We start from the raw sequence: 16,977 nt of genomic DNA on the forward strand, positions 1-16,977 counted from the left end.
CACTTTTCGCGAAAACGGTGTCACGCTTGGCGAAGTTTTCGGCGTGTAATTAGCTGTTTTCTTATTTCTGTCAACCCTCCGCATTTCAACTCAAGAAATAGCATCACATTCATCGAGCGGTTTCCCCTTGCACGAAAATAAACCGGCCGCCCTCACGCTTATTAACGATTACCCAATTGGGTCATATATACCTACCTAACTACCTCTCCACCTCAGGGACCCCCATCTGTGCACATTTCCCACACAGAAAGCTACAATGAGGAGCTCTGAAGATATTCCGGAGGAGGAGCTAGAGCTTTCGTCGTTGTCAGAAGGCGAGCGAAGTACGCGATACCTCTCGACATGGGAGCGAATGACCCACACACTAGTAAAATACGCCAAGTTCGTTGGCCCCGGAATCATGGTATCTGTGGCATATATGGACCCTGGTAACTACTCGACTGCTGTTTCTGCCGGCGCGTTCTACGAGTACCGGCTTTTATTTATTGTGCTTGTGTCCAACCTATTTGCGGTCGTTCTACAGGTGCTCTGCGCTAAGCTAGGCGCGGTCACCGGCCTGAACCTTGCCGAGAACTGCCGGAAGCATTTCCCCTCATGGCTGAACATTCTTCTTTATGTTTTGACAGAAATTGCTATCATCGCCACGGATTTGGCAGAGGTTGTGGGTACCGCCATTGCGCTTAACATTATTTTCAATTTGCCCCTCTCACTGGGCGTGGTCATTACGGTATTGGATGTCCTTATTGTACTCATGGCCTATGATCCAAATGGAAACATGCGAATGGTGCGCTACTTCGAGTGGTTTGTCTCGGTATTGGTTGCTGGTGTCGTTATCTGCTTTGGCGTCGAGCTCGTCAAAATCAAGCCTTCCAACGTGTCGGATATTTTCATGGGGTTCTTGCCGTCAAAGGCTTTGCTAGAACCCAAGGGACTTTACCTATCTTGCGGTATTCTCGGTGCTACTGTAATGCCGCATAGCCTCTATCTTGGCTCTGGAATTGTGCAGCCCCGACTCAAAGACTTTGACATCAAAACTGGCCGCTTCAATCCCTGCGATGAGGCTGCGCACAAAGAGTACAGGCCTTCTCTGGCGTCAATACGCTATTCGATGAAATACACAATTGCTGAGCTGGTTATTTCGCTATGTACCTTCGCGGTGTTTGTCAACGCGGCTATTCTGATTGTCTCGGGTGCCACCCTGTACAAAACCCCTGATGCATATGACGCTGATTTGTATACAATTCATGATATGCTTGTCCGCTTCTTGGGTCAGGCTGCAGGCACAGTTTTTGCCCTGGCTCTTTTGTTCAGCGGCCAAAGCGCAGGCATAGTGTGCACCCTGTCGGGTCAAATGATCGCCGAGGGGTTTATCGAGTGGAAAACAAGACCGTGGTTGCGACGCATCATTACACGCAGCATTGCAGTCGCACCATGTCTGTTCGCTGCCTTGTTCATTGGCCGGAATGGTCTCGCCCAGGTTCTTAACGGTTCGCAGGTCGTCCTTTCACTGTTGCTACCATTTGTCACTGCTCCGCTCATCTACTTTACTGGCTCTAACCTTATCATGAAGGTCCGGGTCGAAAATAACTCCGACGCAAGCTCCCAATACACTATGGTTGAGGATGGAGAACACTACAAGGATATGAGCAATTCACCGCTTTTGCATTTCTTCGCGTTGGTTATCTTTATTCTTGTCAGTGCTTTGAATCTGTTTATGATTTTCTCGGGACTCTCATAGCTCTTGGTCCATAGCCCTATTTCTTTTATTTATAAATCTTGCCGTAAAACAGCTATCGTCGACGAGGCATTTGAGCTAGGCGTTGCGGCTTTGGCTCAGCGGTAGGCAACGTTCCGGCGTAATTGCGCATCAAAACCGGCAACTTGGTCGAGGGCCGCGCGCCCAGATCAGCAGAAACACCAGCTTCTGCGACAAGCCGGGCCAGCACATTTTGAGCTTTGAAAGCAGTTCGCCATTCATCGTCGCTAATATCAATATCAGTCGTGGGGGCCGCCAGCCGTTCTCGCTGACGGAACTGCAGTTCAGCCAACAATCTAGCAGCCAGTTTGAGTTCTGTTCCGTCGGCAGCTGCCTGCAGCTCGTCGTCGTCAATAAAATTAGCAGGAGTCCACGCTAGTAAACTTAGAGGATCAATACCAGCTTGCACTGAGGTCTGATCAAGCTCGCGTCCAGTAAACACGCTCTCTTCAGAAATCACACTGGGTGCAGGGCTGGGGAATCCAACAGGAACCGTTGCAGGGGTTTGAGAAGAGGACTCTGGAGCTGATGTAGGCAACGATACTGGCGCGGATACCGGCGCGGACACCGGCACTGCAGCTTGGGTCGGCTGCTTGGCGGGTCCTGCCCGCTCAAGCCACTGAACAACCGACTCAGTCGCATCCACCAACGCACCCTCATCATCGTGTGTAGGAGCAAACGACTTGTAGGCATCGTTTTCAATAAACCGCGTAGCAGCAAGTGGTGTATCACAAGGAGCAGTGAAGGTAGACAAAAGTTCTGTGGGTGCAACCGCTGGGTGAGGGAAATTATTTGGAGTACTGGAAACAAGGCCCAAAATAGTCTCTGGAGTACTGTTCACGTGAGCAAGAAGCTTGGAGGTATGTACAGTACCGTGAACTTCTGTCTCACGAGGATCGATAGAGGCTTTACCGGTGATTGAGGTGAACAGGGGTCCACTTTGAGAAACAACATAGTAAGCCTCGCCATAGTATTCGTCGACATCTGTCGAAATCTGTTCAAAGTTGGTTACTATAGATCGCAAAAACGCGTCACCAGCGTCCTGAGGTCCCAACGGAGGCTGCAGAGAGAAGCGAGCGGCTTCTCGCAATAACAAATCCACGGCGTACCGAAAAAAGCCATGGATATGACCATAAGGCTCGCTGCCAATTGTAAGTTTGATTAGTTGCGCGCCAGTCGCTAACTTCAAGTCATGGTACAGGGCATACGGTGATTCGGAATAGGCCCCGTTTGCTTGCTTTTCAATCACCGACGTCACCGCCTCAAAGTTGCTCAGGTCGGCAACACCCACCTTCTCAGTCGTCTCCGGAAGAACCTTGTCTTCTAAGACTTTCGACGCAACTGGATGGTGCTGAAGAGCCTGGAAATAGTCTGCGTAGAACTCGTCCATGTGGTGATGAGTCAGAATCTCTGCGGGCTGGTTTATATTGTGGTGAGCGATCACCGAAGTGGATAGAAAAGAACGGGAAATAGAGCCGGTATATCAATTCTTTGGCTGTGGATTAATTCTGGTGCTTGCTGTGAAATGGCTTGTTTTGGAAACGTTTTGGGCGGTAATAGCGGTAATAGCGGTACCCCACATATGCAGGCTGAAGTGGCCTCATACTCCGGATTTAAACAAATTATCACCAAAGTAGTATGATTACTTATTTCACTCTTCATCATCTCAGTCATTATTTTGTGCATCGTTCCTCTCACCAAGTTCCTATGCCACCTTTGTTATGAATTCACCATCATACATGAAACACAATCGTCCCAAATTGCCCAGTTCGTATGTTCGATTAGATCTGCCTGATAGAGCCCAGTATGTCGAGAAGGAAATGAGAGATATTAAAGAGCTGCAAGACCTACTTATGGAGGTAAGAGAGGATGAAAATGTCAAGGCATTGAAGACAGCCGCTGCCCTGCAAACCAATGTTCCTCCTGTGAAACTGCGTAAAAAACTACGGCTTCGGGCCCACAAAAGCAAAGTATTGTCAATGTGCTCTACGAAAATCTCCACAGGTGACCATATGCTGGCTACAGTTGGCCAGGACAACACAGTCGTAGTATGGGATGCTTTGACAGGACTCAAAACTGATGCGTTCAAGGTATCTCAAGGACATACACTTAGTATTGCTACGCCACCAAATGGTCAAATCGTCGCCGTTGGTGGTCTGAGCTGCACAATTGATCTGTACTCTGTGAACGACCGCCTCTACTCTCTACTCGGCCAACACCGTGATCCGTACCCTTTCAAACAGAACCATGCCGTCTATATCGAAAACGAAGGTGTCAAATTGTTTGGCGGTGTAGTCGGCGCAAACCCCGTGCTCCCGCTAGAGCTCTCTCCAGAAACCCCCAAATCTTCAGGCTTGAAAGCCATTGGTAGAGATAGGCGGCACTTGGGTACTCTGTATGGCCACAGTACTGCAATCACTTGTCAGGCTTTTGTAGATGAGTATACTTTTGGTTCTGGAGCTGCAGATGGATCTTGCGGGATGTGGGATGTTTTGACGGGGGAGTCCATTATGCGGTCTTATGAGCATTTTGCCACTGTGTCTGAGCTCTCGACAAACCCGAACTCTCATTTTATCATGGCTAGCGCAGCTGACGATGGACAGCTTAAAGTCTGGGATAGCAGACAGCCCAAATCAATAATGACATTCCCTTCGGCAGGTGCTTCGCCCTTGAATGGCTTGAAGTTCCACCCCGAAGGACAATGTATCGTGGCTGGAAATAGAGAGTCTATCCTGTTGTTTGATATGCGTACGAACTCAATCGTCTCTGAAGTTGGGAATTTTGGTATGCCAACTGCTATGTCACTCTCCGAGTCTGGCCGTCTAGTAATTGTGGGGTACGGAGATGGCACTGTGAACATTCTTGATCTCCTCAAAGAGAATTGGATCTCTCAGTTCACTCCTCATCGTCAAAGAATCAGTGGCATGGCCATCTGTGGGTCAGAGGTTGCCACAAGCTCTTGGGACACTACAGTTTCAACTTGGAAGTGCGTTTAAGGACACTCTCAACTCAGAAATACGTTTAAGAACACTCTCAACTCGGAAATGCGTTTAAGGACACTTACAACTTGGAAATGTTAGTATAAGGACACTCTTAAATAATTAATCTACAGTACACCACTCGCCACCTCTTTTGACTTGTGTCACTTTACGAGCAGGCAGGTCCCATCCCACACCGCCAGAACCAATAGCGGCGCCCATTCGGGGTACGACCCACGCAATGCGTTTGGTGGGCGATAAAACTTTGGGTGCATGTGCTCCTCCCAAAGGCTTGGAATAGGTAACAAGTGGGGTTTGAGCAGCAATATGGGAAATTGCTGAAGCTGTAGTATCCGCTAAGGTCCGCAGACGAACTTTAGCGTTTTCAGCATCACCCATTGTCAAGGCATGATACACTAAAAACTCAGGAGGCTGACTGCCCAGATGAGATAACACACTTCCAGGGTGGATATAGGCATACTTTTCAGGGCCCGGCATCAAAGTGATGTAGGGATGGTTGATAATGGACGTCTTTTTGCCAACTGATGCTGAATCGTCAATGCTATCGGCTCGCACAGCAATCAGATCAATATACCCTGCTGTAACAATCTGCTTCAATGCTGCAAGTTGAACTTTAGTAGGAGGTTGAAGCTGCTTTGACAACGCTTGTGTTGTGGACTCTATCGCATCGGGCCGCGTAGTGCTTGCGACAAGATACGCCAATTGTTGACGAAGTTTGGTGATTTCTGTCATGATTTTGCTACGCAGGAAATTTTCTTTGCAGTATTCAGATGTGGAATTAGCAAAATCATAGCCTGCAACTGCAGCAAGCGCCTTGATAACATCGCTCTTTTTATCCAGTCCAGAGAACATACCATTAACCTGGTTGAAGCGTTGGCGTAATTTATCTTGACGCTCTTTTTCCTCAACAGTGAATTCCTCCTCCTCTTCTTCATCTTCCGAGTCATCGCTCTTGACGACTGGTTTAACAGGAGGCGGTAATAGCTCGTACAATGGGATGAATGGGTCACCGACGGATAGGGCAGCGACAACTGCAATAACGTATCCCATACAGCCATGTTGGTTTCCAATTAAAAGCATTTTGGCATGTCGAGGATTCAAGGGGAATAAACTCATCTGTTTACCCAAGTCGGTCAGCTGCATCTCTTTGTCCAATGCACCAAGATATTGAAGGAGCTCAATACCTTTTGCAAGGCTCTCTCTGGGTGGAGGGCTTGGGAATGGGAAGTTAACAATGTGATGGATACCCATGGCTTTCATTTGGAGTACCAATCCCTCGATGGGCATACGGCTAATTTCTGGCGCGCTGAATTGCGAAAAGTCGCGTTCATAAACCGCCGAGGAGTAAAGGCGGTAGCAGTGTCCTGGGCCAGTACGACCAGCACGACCAGCACGTTGGTCTGCGCTAGCCTTAGACACCCAGCCAACCTTGAACTTTTGTACTCCAGTCTCCTGGTCGCAGACACGCTGCTTAGCACGACCACTGTCAACAACATAACGCACATTGGGAATCGTCAGTGAGGTCTCTGCAACATTGGTAGCAACAACACAGAGACGTGTGCCCTTGGGTACTTTTTCAAACACCTTCATTTGCTCCTGGGTAGGAAGAAGAGAGTACAAGGGCAATACATGAAGTTTTGTTTCCTCCCCATCGTACTCTTCTTCAAAGCCCTCCTCTTCACTCTCTTCATCACTGTTATCATCGTCGTAGTCTGTTTCGTCTTCGGGTAGATCGAAATCAACCGTTTCTTCTTCCATCACTGTTTCTTTCGCAGAAAGACGGACCTGAGCCGGCTTGAGTGTTGGCTCTTTACTATACTTTCTCAATTGATTCACAGCGAACGAAATTTCGTTTTGACCAGTCAGGAAGATCAGAATACCACCTTTGGGTAGCTTTTCATGTATCTTGATAGCTTTAGAGATGGCTTCATTGACGTAGTCATGCGTGGTGCGACGACTGAAATGCATGGCGACTGGGAACTGGCGGGCTTCAACAGAGACAATTGGTGGAGGGGTTGGGAAAAGCGTGGTGTTTTCAGTAAAGTCGCTAACACGGAGTGTAGCGGACATGATAATGAGTTTGAGGGGCTTGCCCTCTTCACGTCGAAGCTTGACAATACGGCTCAGTAACCCAATCAGGATATCTGTATTGACACTTCTCTCGTGGGCCTCATCAACTATGACTGCAGAATACTTTGTCAACATAAGATCTGAAGACATTTCACGAAGCAGTACACCATCCGTCATGAACTTAACCTTTGTATCTGGGCCGGTTTGAGAATCAAATCGGATTTGATAGCCAACGCGGTGCCCATGGTTTCCGAGCTCTACAGAGACACGCTCAGCCATAGATACAGCAGCCACTCGCCGAGGTTGGGTGATGGCAATCATCCCTGGGGTTTCACTGTCGTTAGATCCATAGCCTGCTTCGTACAAAAATTGTGGGACCTGGGTTGTTTTACCGGAACCGGTTTCACCGGTCAAAACGACGCAATCATGGTGGTGGATTGCATCCATTATCTGCTGTTCGCAAGCTAATGCCGGCAGATTCAGACGTAATTGGTCAATTTCTTCAGGTCGCTCGACATTTACGAAAAACGTCTTGCCCCGCGTTTGACCGCCCTTTGAGAAATCTTGTACGGGCTCTTGAGGTTCAACTCTGGGGGTATGTTTGTAGCCTTCAACAATTGGGGTTGGCAAACTCTCGTGTTTTTCTAGGCTATGAGCCCAATTACTGAACTGAGCACCTATTGATTTCGAATTCTGCTCGTTCTCTTCATTGGCTTCGGCTTCTTCACTTTCACTCTCTTCCTCTTGATTGGCCTCGTCATTTCCACTCTTTTCAGACTCGCTCTCGTCGTCGCTTAGTTTGGCTTCTTCACAATCACTTGAATCGCTCCCAGAATCACTCTCAGACTCACTATCGGTCTCATTTTCAGAATGTTCGTCGTCGGTATCGGCAGACATACCCAACTTTTCGCGCCAAGATACTTTCTTCTGCTTTTGAGGCGCAGCTTTCTTAATCTGTGGCAAGTTTTGGAATCCAAACCCTCCGGCAGATGGTCGAAAATCAACAAACGTCGACTTTGGCTGCGTATCAGACTCGCTGTCACTCTCACTTTGATCCTGGTCCTCACGCTCGGATTCCGAGGCAAACTCTTTCTCTAAATCGCCTTTCTGACCAAGTCGCTTCAAGCTCTGGAAATTACTGGTATTCACAGTAGATGCAGCCAACTTGGCAAAAATCTCGTCCCGCTCTTGACGGCGGACTTGGCGGTCAATGTACTTGTCTAGTCGTTTTTTCTTGAGCGAGCTCATCTTCTTGTCAGTTACCAAATCTTCGTGTAATTGGCGTTTACGCTGGTCTTTTTGCTCGTCTGTCAATGGCAGTAAAACCTGAGCGTTGGGATCAGCCGTGGTCTCTGGCATATCCCCAGGCTCTCCTTCCTCTTCATCTCTGTGAAACTGCTTCTGACGCTTTCTTTTCAACTCATTGCGTCGAGCCACAGCTCCCGCTCGAGCTTTATCATTGAATCTGACCCTGTACTTGGCCATGTAAAAATTATTTTAAAGGGAAACTTTTCAGCTGAGATAATCGCTTTCAACGGGGTCGTCGATGATACAATTTGTCCATTATGGGCCTCACAAAATAAAACCCTGGTACGAAAGTCGCGGTTATATTGATTTGGAGAGCAAATCTTCCAAGTCCTACCGGTGCAAAGAGCCTAAATCCCTGTGGCAAGGTGTTTTGGATAGTGAACAGAAAGTTGACCCGACGCGAGAAATCGATATCTGGATATGCCCGAAATGCTTTTTGTACACGTCTGTTGGTACTGATATTGATTCTCATTCAGCTTTTTGTCGCTATAAGGACAGTGAGCGTCCAGGAAGAAAGGTCTACGACACAGAGTCTTGCAGCATTTACGAGCTTGACCCGAGCCGCAGCGAGAGCGAGAAGTTGTATATGCAATGTTTATCGCTATTTGGCAAGTTTTTCTTGGAGACCAAGTCCATTTGTTTTGCTATGGATGGGTTTTTGATCTATGAAGTAGTTGATAAAACCAGCGGGCTGGTTGCAGGCTTTTTCTCAAAAGAAAGACACCCTTGGTTCAATTACAACCTGGCATGTATCGTAACGTTCCCGCCCTTCCAACGGCGTGGTTTGGGTCAACTAATGATTGGGTTCTCGTATCGTCTTACAAGGGAACAAGGTGAGGTGGGCTCTCCTGAATTGCCTCTCAGTGCCCATGGTGAGAAAACATACCTTGCATACTGGTGTGGCGAGATATATCGAGTGTTTCTTTCCGAGGAGGCCGGAAATATGCATTCGCTTCGAGAACTCGCCATGTTAACGGGAATTGAGCCCAGTGATGTGGTTGCCGCTTTCCAGCATATGGGCGCCATATCCAAAGTAAAAGGCAGAACTAGTGTTGATGTTGACAAAATATTCGACTATGCCACCAGCCATCGCTTGCCTCCGGCGTTTGACGAGTCGGGCATAGTCTAGTTTTTATTTATAGCACCGCTCCGGGCGGTAATTAAGCATATTCTACAATGATCTCAATAAGCCTGTTCATATCGATTTCGGGTCCATCATAGCTCTCTTCAGGCGGTAATTGCTGAGCTAGGTCCACAATAGACTGGGGCACTGGGATAAGTTCATGTGATGTGGGCGCGGGGCCCTCAAGATGTAGCTCCTCACCAATAGGGTCGACGCCAAACAAGCGGAATCGACGACTGTAGAGCTCTACAGGGTGACCATCAGGATACAATTCGCAGTAGCGCTGTTCAAGTCTGGACAAAAGACTTGTGTCGCCATAAGACGCTTGCTTTTGCAGATAGAGTTCAAATAATGATCGTAACTGGGCAGGTGAAAAATCGGATGCAGCTTTCTCAAACACAACCTCTGCATTCCGTGTATCATTTGCCTCAAATAAAAATGTGAGATAGGTCCTAACAAATTGTGGTGCATCCCGGAACTTGGTGTAGGCCACTTGGTAAATCCTGGCGGCAATCTCGGTGCTACCGGCCTGCTTTTCGAGTTCTGCTAGTGTTGCAAAAATATGAAAAGTAGCGTACGGTAACAAACGTCCTTCTTTGCTCACTTCACGGGCCCGCTCGATACCTTGCATTCTCTTTGTAGCCCTAACTAGCTCTGAAAAGGCAACCGTGACAGCCAGACCATCGATCTCAGACCTGTTCTGCAGGCTAGCAATCAGACCACGATAGACTTTCTCCAGACTATCATAGTCATCTTTTTCCTCATAAAGCTCCGCCAAGCGATTGGTCAAAAAGAAAGAATCGGGGTTGACTTCGCGGCCGAGCTGTAAACCCTCAACTGCATCAGTTGTTTGGCCGATCTGCTCACAATACGCAGCATACTCGAACCACAGTTCACTGAAAAACTGCATTGACATTAGCGCTTGCCGAAAAGTGTATAAAACGCGTGCCTGCACGGTTTCATTGTCGGTGGTGAGAGGGTTTGATTTTTCAAAATTTATCAGTTTCCGCCAAAGTGTCAGCTGTTTTTTTTCAGCATCATTGAACTCTCTGGGCGCCGGCAGAGTTGTCGTATTCAGGTCTTTAGTCAAATTGGCCAATTCTCTAACCACACTTCGAGCATGCATATATCCTGCCGATCGTTCGTCGATAAACTTACGCGCAGCGGTACGAGCGACCGAGTTTTCGAATCCATTATAAGCTCTCCAAAGCTGCTCAATATTGCTTACCGGTAAAAACACCACTCTGCGGTAGGCTTTACGCATTTCGTCCATTTTATGTTGCTTTTCCCACGAACTCGCTGCAGGAAGCCCGTCCAGGAAGTCAATGTACTGGGCCCAAATCTGGCCGCTTTGGGAGTCGTATTGGACTTTATCCAGTGTGTATTCATATGCTTGAGAAACAGTGGCAGCACCATCGGGGTTGCCGGCAGTTGCCTGCTGAACATGAGCAATGTACGTGCTCCACAGGGGCACATAGGGCACAATCGGCAGAGCCTTGGAAAAAAGCTTCTCTAGGCGCTTTAATTCACCTTTATCCATAAGATCTTTAGCATAGCTTGTCCAAACTTCGCCGCTTCGCGGAAATACAACCAGCATTCGATCGTAGGTCTCCCATAACTCAGACAGTTGTTCACTGACCCTGTACTCGTCCAGCAGCTTGTTGAACGCATCCACACTAAATCGCTGCTCCCGCAAAATCTCTTCCTGCTTGGCTACAACATCTTGTGCTAGTTTCCGTCGCTTAGGAGGCGCACTCTCTTTAGCCATCTTGAGGTTGAGACCGAGTTTCTGTCTGCTGACTGTGTGGAAGATGAAATTGCATGTGTGGTCAGGGATCGAACAAAGTCCAAGTTTTGACCCTGAATGCTTAGCGGCAATGTGGATCACGAGGTTTGCGGATGTTCCTGTGAAAATTGTCTATAGTAACAACATTCACATATCCCCGGAGCAGCGGCTGCCGTGTCTAATGAACGATGACTCTACGAGTGCGATTAGCGGATACGCGGAGATTGTGCACTATCTGAGCCAGCAGGGGTACAATGTTGGCGAGCTAGGAGCAGAAACTATTGCCTTGATTGCAAATCTAGATAGAGCAACCACGCTGACTTACTGGACGCTATTTTGCAATAAGGAAAACTACGAAACGATTACGCGCCCTCAAATTTCTCAGGCGATTGCATTCCCGATGCAGTACAATGTTGCTATGAAATTGCAAAAGGATGCAGCAGAAAGATGTGCATCCGAAGGGATCAAGCATAGCAAGAAACCGCCTAAAGAGAAAGGGCTGAACAAGACGCACACTGACGCCCTCGCCGCTGACCGTAATCGCAAAGCCATGGTGTCCATGAGCCAAGAAACCATGCAGATCTTGACTCTTGGCGAAAAGGTGTATCAACTATGCTCAAGGATGTTGGGCCAGGAACCTGATCCAGCCAGGTTCCTCTTAATGGCCAATATATATTTACAGACGCTGCCCGGACTGCCTCAACGACCTCTAGAGACGGTCATTTCAAAGTACGATGCCCTCAAAACAGAGATCCCCAGCCTTGAGTTCACAAACATCGTAGAACCGGGCCCGTCAGAGTACAACCTGTCCAATTGGCTTGCCAGCTGGACTCCCTGGACTCCCTGGACCCTGGGCTAATTTTTTCGCGGTTCCACAAGCCCGTTATGCACCAAGTAGTATACCACAGTTGAATCATCGGTTATCATCGCCATTACTACTCTTTTGGGTTCTGAGTCCAGCCCAAGCTGTTTTTTAAGTTCCTCGAACGCTACTGCCCAACGAGCCACCGACCAGTCCTCTTTCAAATAGCTGACGAGGACTATTTCGGGTTGGATTTTCTCATCGTCCGGATGCAGCTTCTTCGGTGGCGTGCCTATGCAGGCTTCCAGTTCGAATAAATCAAGTTCTCGAACGTCGTGCCATAGCTGGTGATGGCTTAGATTGAGAGCGACAATTTGGCTCATTGTTAGTCACAACTCTACTTAGCTACAGACCCTTCTGAGCGTCATTCAATCAAGTCTTTCGCAATATTACAAAGCTCTTCCTAACCCGAAGAGTCTTTGTTAGATCTGGCCAAGTGAAATGCTCAAAGCTTTTGCAAACGCCTATGCTGCGACGCTGGCTGATCCGCAGCTAAACACCAATATCCAGCTGGTCAAAGAAGCCCTGTATCACAGAAACTACGAGGAGGCCTTCAATTCTCCAGAGAGACTCAGAGCCTACATTGTGCGCTGGTCGCCGGCTAGAGCTCTGGCTTACACGCACATATTCAAGCAGTACGAGGCCATTGGCCAGGCACTCGCTCCGGAATCTAATGTGCTGTGTATTGGGGGGGGTGCAGGTGCTGAGATTGCTGCTCTGAGTAACTTCCCGAACGTGAGAGTGACGGTGATTGATCTCGCAGTTTGGGAACCAGTTGTCGAACCTTTGACTCAAGCATTAGGCACCCAGGTTAAAATAATCAACGACGACGCATTGAGAATTCCGTTTAATCCTGCCGAGTTCGACGTGATCACGTCGCTGTTCACTACAAACGAGTTGTTTACTCAGTCCAAAGCCGGCACTCTAAAGTTCTTAGCTGCCCTCACAGCCAAGTGCCGGCCAGGAACGCTTTTTGTCATTATTGAGAGTGCGGGCTCGTACTCCACTGTCGATGTCAACGGCAAGACTTTCCCCATGCAATTTTTCCTCGACTATACTTTCAAAAGAGACTCGTGGGAGCATGTTTACCGCTCAGACGCTGAATGGTATCGAACCCCTCAAGAAGTCGAGCAGAATTACCCGTACAAACTGGAAAATATGCGATACATGATACGGGTTTACCGGCATCTTTAAAAGTAGGTGAATTAAACAATGAAACTAGGCTACATTTACTCCTCGTCCTCCTCGTCCTCTTCCTCCTCTTCCTCTTCCTCCTCATCGGCGGAGAGGTTGAAGAAGCGGATCTCGTAGACACCACGGGTGGTGGCGACAACACGGAGCCAGTCACGGAGCTCGTTCTTCTTGAGGAAACGCTTGGTCAAGTACTTGGCGTACTTACCAGAGAACTTGACGGTAGAGGTGACGGTGACCTTGTTGCCGGAGGAGGCAACAGTGACCTTGTCCTCGAGCTGACCGGTGCGGCCCTCGACCTTGATGTGCTCCTTGAGGTACTTGACGAAAGCCTCGACATCGAAAATCTGAGTCTCAGCGTTAGCGTTGGTAGCGTCAAGGACGATCTTCTTGGCCTGCTTGGAAGCCTTCTTAGATTTCTGTTGTTAGCATCTGCCTACTGCGCTTGCGGACCCGAAACTTGTAACCGGACCAGCCGATTGGTGTAACGAGACACAGCAAAGCGAGCTAACGTACCACTGGAGCCATTGGTAAGTTGACACTCTACCGTCTGAGTCGCTAGCATGTATTGGAAAATGTGACGTAATAGGGCTGAGCCCTAAGATGCCATCCTGACCTAGTTTCTCGCTCCAGTAAAGTTTTAACGAGTATAATGTTAATAAATTCGATTGATAAATTCGATCATATTTTGTTTTGATTTGTATTTTACTGTTTCTGGTATAGACCGTCCGCCCAGCGAAACCAGGTCCACTTGCCTTGTTTATTTAGCGTATTGATTCACTAGAGCTAACTTCAAGCCTACTTCATACTGAATGCTGATTTTCGGGCTCTTCAATTCTTTGTTATATCCAAAATATCAACCGGCCTTCAATATAAACCGGCTGCCCCAGATAATTAATCTGACTCATAATGACTGAACTCCAGCCGAGTCTGGAGACTTTGAAAGCTCTGGCTGCTCAGATCGCCGAGACAGGTGGGCTCGAGAACACATTCTGTGTACACAAAACAATTCTAGCAGACTCTTTGACTCCGCAGAGTGCATACTTGAACATTGCCCGCCCTAGTAGTCCTGATGCAAAGCCGTCGTTCTTCTTGGAGAGCGCTCTCAACGGTGAACAACTGCAGCGGTACTGCTTTTTGGGTACCAATCCTCGTAAGTTGATTCGCACAGGCAAAGGATACGAGAATGGAGCTACTGATCCCCTCAATGAGCTCGAAAAGGAGTTGGCAAAATATAAACCAGCTACCCAGATCGACTCAATGCCCCCTTTCCGTGGTGGAGCTGTTGGTTATATTTCCTATGATTGCATCAAGTACTTTGAGCCAAGAACCGCTCGTGAACTCAAAGATAATCTCCAAATTCCCGAGTCTGTACTTATGCTCTTCGACACGGTTGTTGCCTTTGACAACGTTTTCCAGAGAGTTCACATCGTACACAATATCCATACCGACAAGCCCCTTGCAGAGTTTGATTTTGATTCTGCTTATGCTGAGGCTGGTAAGATTATTGCCAACACTATTGATCTGCTCCAGGGTCCAGAATACCACATTCCGCAAAAACCCGTTACTCCAAACGATAACTACGAATCAAACATTGGTCAGGGTGGCTATGAATCGCACGTCAAGGACCTTAAGAGCCATATCATGAAGGGCGACATCATCCAGGCTGTCCCCTCACAGAGAGTCAGACACCCCACTGATCTGCATCCGTTCAATATTTATCGTCATCTTCGCACAGTTAATCCGTCACCTTACATGTTTTACTTGGATCTTTTGGACTTTGAAATCATTGGCGCGTCCCCCGAGTGTCTTGTGAAGTTGGAAAAGGGTCGGGTTGTCACTTTCCCTATTGCTGGCACTGTGGTTCGCGGAAAGACCGCTGAAGAGGACGACAAACTTGCTAATCAGCTTTTGCACTCGATCAAAGATCGGGCCGAGCATGTAATGCTGGTTGATTTGGCTCGCAATGATATCAATCGTGTTTGTGACCCTCTGTCGTCCAGCGTTGACCAGTTCATGAAACTCGAACGTTTCTCGCACGTATCCCACCTTGTCTCCCAATGCTCTGGTGTTCTACGACCCGATAAAACCCGGTTCGATGCTTTCCGTTCAATTTTCCCCGCTGGAACTGTCTCGGGTGCTCCCAAAGTACGTGCAATGGAATTAATCAGTGAGCTGGAAGGTGAAACCCGTGGTGTCTACGCTGGTGCAGTTGGCCATTGGGGATATGACAATACTATGGACACTTGCATTGCTCTTCGTACTATGCTATACAAGGATGGTGAAGTTTACCTGCAAGCTGGCGGTGGCATTGTTTATGACTCTGATCCCTGTGACGAATACATGGAGACTATGAACAAAATGCGGGCTAATAGAACCTGTTTGGAACAGGCAGAGCAATTGTGGAGCAAACGCACTTAATCCTTTTCGAACTGCAGTTTTTTCTCTTTTTCAATGCGATTGATCTCTTTGGTGATATTCTCCAGCCAAAATTGCGTAGTGAACTTTGATACATGATGGAACATCATACCATGTGTCTCTTGACGCTTTTCGTCGCTCATTGTTAGCGCTGTATGTATAGCTTCTGCCATCTCTTCCATATTCCATGGGTTCACAATAATAGCACCGTTTAAACTTTGAGCTGCACCGGCAAATTCAGATAAGATAAGTTGTCCATTTCGTTCCTCTTGGCAAGCAATATACTCATATGCCACAAGATTCATGCCGTCCCGTGTACTGGATACAATACAAACGTCACTCATGGCATAGAGAGCTATAAGCTCCTTAAAGTCAAGGCTTCGGTGAAGAAAGTGGATGGGCGTGAACTCGATACTTCCATACTTTCCGTTGATTCGACCCACGAGTTCATTGACGACACCTCTTAAATTTTGGTACTCCTCGACGTCTTGTCTCGAGGGAACTGCGACTTGTACAAGCACAACCTTTTCTTCCCACTCCGGATGTTCAGACAAGAAAATATCAAAAGCATGGAACTTGTGGGGCAACCCTTTGATATAGTCTAGACGATCCACGCCCAGTAAAATCTTAACAGGCCCAAACTTCGCTCTGAGTTCATTGATTCTGTTAAGAACAGAGGGCTCTTTTAAGGGCTCCAAGAATCTTGATGGCGTGATGCCAATTGGGAATACACCAACAGAGACAAATCTATCATAATTGATGCCTACTGGTGTGGTTTCGAGCTTCAAAATAGACGACACAGACGATAAAAAGTGCCTCACGTAGTCATAGGTATGGAAGCCGATTAAATCCGATTGTAGCACACCAAGTAGAATTTCGCGACGCACAGGCAGTACTCGGTAGATTTCTGAAGTGGGGAAGGGAATATGCAAAAAGAAAGCAATTTCCACGGATGAAAGTGGCTCACGTGTTTTGACTGCGATCTCTTCACGGATCATCGCCGGTAAAATCATCAAATGATAATCATGTACCCACACAACATCACCAGGCCGGTAAATGTTGGCAATTGCCTGAGCAAATAGTCTGTTTGCCAAAGTATACGCCTCCCAAGACTCATCGTCAAAGTTCATCTCGCCGGGATGGTAGTGAAACAAAGGCCAGATAATGGAGTTAGAGAACCCATTGTAGTACAGATCACTCAATTCGTCACTCAAAAATACAGGCACACTCTTAAATAATGACTTCAAATCTCTGGAGACCGATTCCCGATCCTCCTGTGGAACACCAATCCCTGGCCAACCAAGCCAGATGAAATTATCGCCATGGAGTGAGCTCAGCGCAGATACCAGCCCGCCCGAAGACATTTCATAGTTATACTGTCCATTCTTATCAATGCTGGTAGTCACTGGCAGCCGGTTACTGACGACAATCACCCTTCGAGTCATGACGCTGAATCATCCGTTG

At 47.8% G+C, this 16,977-nt stretch overlaps 11 protein-coding genes across 11 annotated transcripts; 6 read left to right on the forward strand and 5 right to left on the reverse strand.

The window, feature by feature from the left end:
- Window positions 1-256: 256 nt before the first annotated feature.
- B9G98_02370 (Manganese transporter SMF2) lies at window positions 257-1,738 on the forward strand (the record flags this gene model as incomplete). Its single annotated transcript, XM_024808927.1, has 1 exon — window positions 257-1,738. The coding sequence occupies one exon, from the start codon at window positions 257-259 to the stop codon at window positions 1,736-1,738; it is 1,482 nt and encodes a 493-aa protein (XP_024664695.1).
- Window positions 1,739-1,790: 52 nt separating this feature from the next.
- On the reverse strand, window positions 1,791-3,146 carry B9G98_02371 (Chromatin structure-remodeling complex protein RSC58; the record flags this gene model as incomplete). The annotated part of the gene is made up of 1 exon (XM_024808928.1): window positions 1,791-3,146. One exon carries the CDS (start codon window positions 3,144-3,146, stop codon window positions 1,791-1,793), a length of 1,356 nt encoding a protein of 451 aa, XP_024664696.1.
- A 349-nt stretch (window positions 3,147-3,495) lies between these two features.
- B9G98_02372 (Guanine nucleotide-binding protein subunit beta) lies at window positions 3,496-4,752 on the forward strand (the record flags this gene model as incomplete). Its single annotated transcript, XM_024808929.1, has 1 exon — window positions 3,496-4,752. The coding sequence occupies one exon, from the start codon at window positions 3,496-3,498 to the stop codon at window positions 4,750-4,752; it is 1,257 nt and encodes a 418-aa protein (XP_024664697.1).
- A 105-nt stretch (window positions 4,753-4,857) lies between these two features.
- B9G98_02373 (putative ATP-dependent RNA helicase DHR1) lies at window positions 4,858-8,310 on the reverse strand (the record flags this gene model as incomplete). Its single annotated transcript, XM_024808930.1, has 1 exon — window positions 4,858-8,310. One exon carries the CDS (start codon window positions 8,308-8,310, stop codon window positions 4,858-4,860), a length of 3,453 nt encoding a protein of 1,150 aa, XP_024664698.1.
- A 61-nt stretch (window positions 8,311-8,371) lies between these two features.
- B9G98_02374 (Males-absent on the first protein) lies at window positions 8,372-9,262 on the forward strand (the record flags this gene model as incomplete). Its single annotated transcript, XM_024808931.1, has 1 exon — window positions 8,372-9,262. The coding sequence occupies one exon, from the start codon at window positions 8,372-8,374 to the stop codon at window positions 9,260-9,262; it is 891 nt and encodes a 296-aa protein (XP_024664699.1).
- A 31-nt stretch (window positions 9,263-9,293) lies between these two features.
- On the reverse strand, window positions 9,294-11,024 carry B9G98_02375 (mRNA 3'-end-processing protein RNA14; the record flags this gene model as incomplete). Its single annotated transcript, XM_024808932.1, has 1 exon — window positions 9,294-11,024. The coding sequence occupies one exon, from the start codon at window positions 11,022-11,024 to the stop codon at window positions 9,294-9,296; it is 1,731 nt and encodes a 576-aa protein (XP_024664700.1).
- Window positions 11,025-11,133: 109 nt separating this feature from the next.
- Window positions 11,134-11,901, forward strand: B9G98_02376 (Sorting assembly machinery subunit; the record flags this gene model as incomplete). The annotated part of the gene is made up of 1 exon (XM_024808933.1): window positions 11,134-11,901. One exon carries the CDS (start codon window positions 11,134-11,136, stop codon window positions 11,899-11,901), a length of 768 nt encoding a protein of 255 aa, XP_024664701.1.
- A 444-nt stretch (window positions 11,902-12,345) lies between these two features.
- On the forward strand, window positions 12,346-13,098 carry B9G98_02377 (hypothetical protein; the record flags this gene model as incomplete). Its single annotated transcript, XM_024808934.1, has 1 exon — window positions 12,346-13,098. One exon carries the CDS (start codon window positions 12,346-12,348, stop codon window positions 13,096-13,098), a length of 753 nt encoding a protein of 250 aa, XP_024664702.1.
- On the reverse strand, window positions 13,047-13,643 carry B9G98_02378 (60S ribosomal protein L22). The gene is made up of 2 exons (XM_024808935.1): window positions 13,612-13,643; window positions 13,047-13,514 (listed from the first exon to the last, which is right to left on the reverse strand). The coding sequence occupies exons 1-2, from the start codon at window positions 13,621-13,623 to the stop codon at window positions 13,134-13,136; spliced, it is 393 nt and encodes a 130-aa protein (XP_024664703.1). The 5' UTR covers window positions 13,624-13,643; the 3' UTR covers window positions 13,047-13,133.
- Window positions 13,644-14,004: 361 nt separating this feature from the next.
- Window positions 14,005-15,516, forward strand: B9G98_02379 (Anthranilate synthase component 1; the record flags this gene model as incomplete). Its single annotated transcript, XM_024808936.1, has 1 exon — window positions 14,005-15,516. The coding sequence occupies one exon, from the start codon at window positions 14,005-14,007 to the stop codon at window positions 15,514-15,516; it is 1,512 nt and encodes a 503-aa protein (XP_024664704.1).
- Window positions 15,513-16,958, reverse strand: B9G98_02380 (Alpha,alpha-trehalose-phosphate synthase [UDP-forming]; the record flags this gene model as incomplete). The annotated part of the gene is made up of 1 exon (XM_024808937.1): window positions 15,513-16,958. The coding sequence occupies one exon, from the start codon at window positions 16,956-16,958 to the stop codon at window positions 15,513-15,515; it is 1,446 nt and encodes a 481-aa protein (XP_024664705.1).
- Between the last annotated feature and the right edge of the window lie 19 nt (window positions 16,959-16,977).

This window comes from Wickerhamiella sorbophila, assembly GCF_002251995.1.
Source record: "Wickerhamiella sorbophila strain DS02 chromosome Unknown contig3, whole genome shotgun sequence".
Taxonomy (NCBI): Eukaryota; Fungi; Ascomycota; class Dipodascomycetes; order Dipodascales; family Trichomonascaceae; genus Wickerhamiella; species Wickerhamiella sorbophila.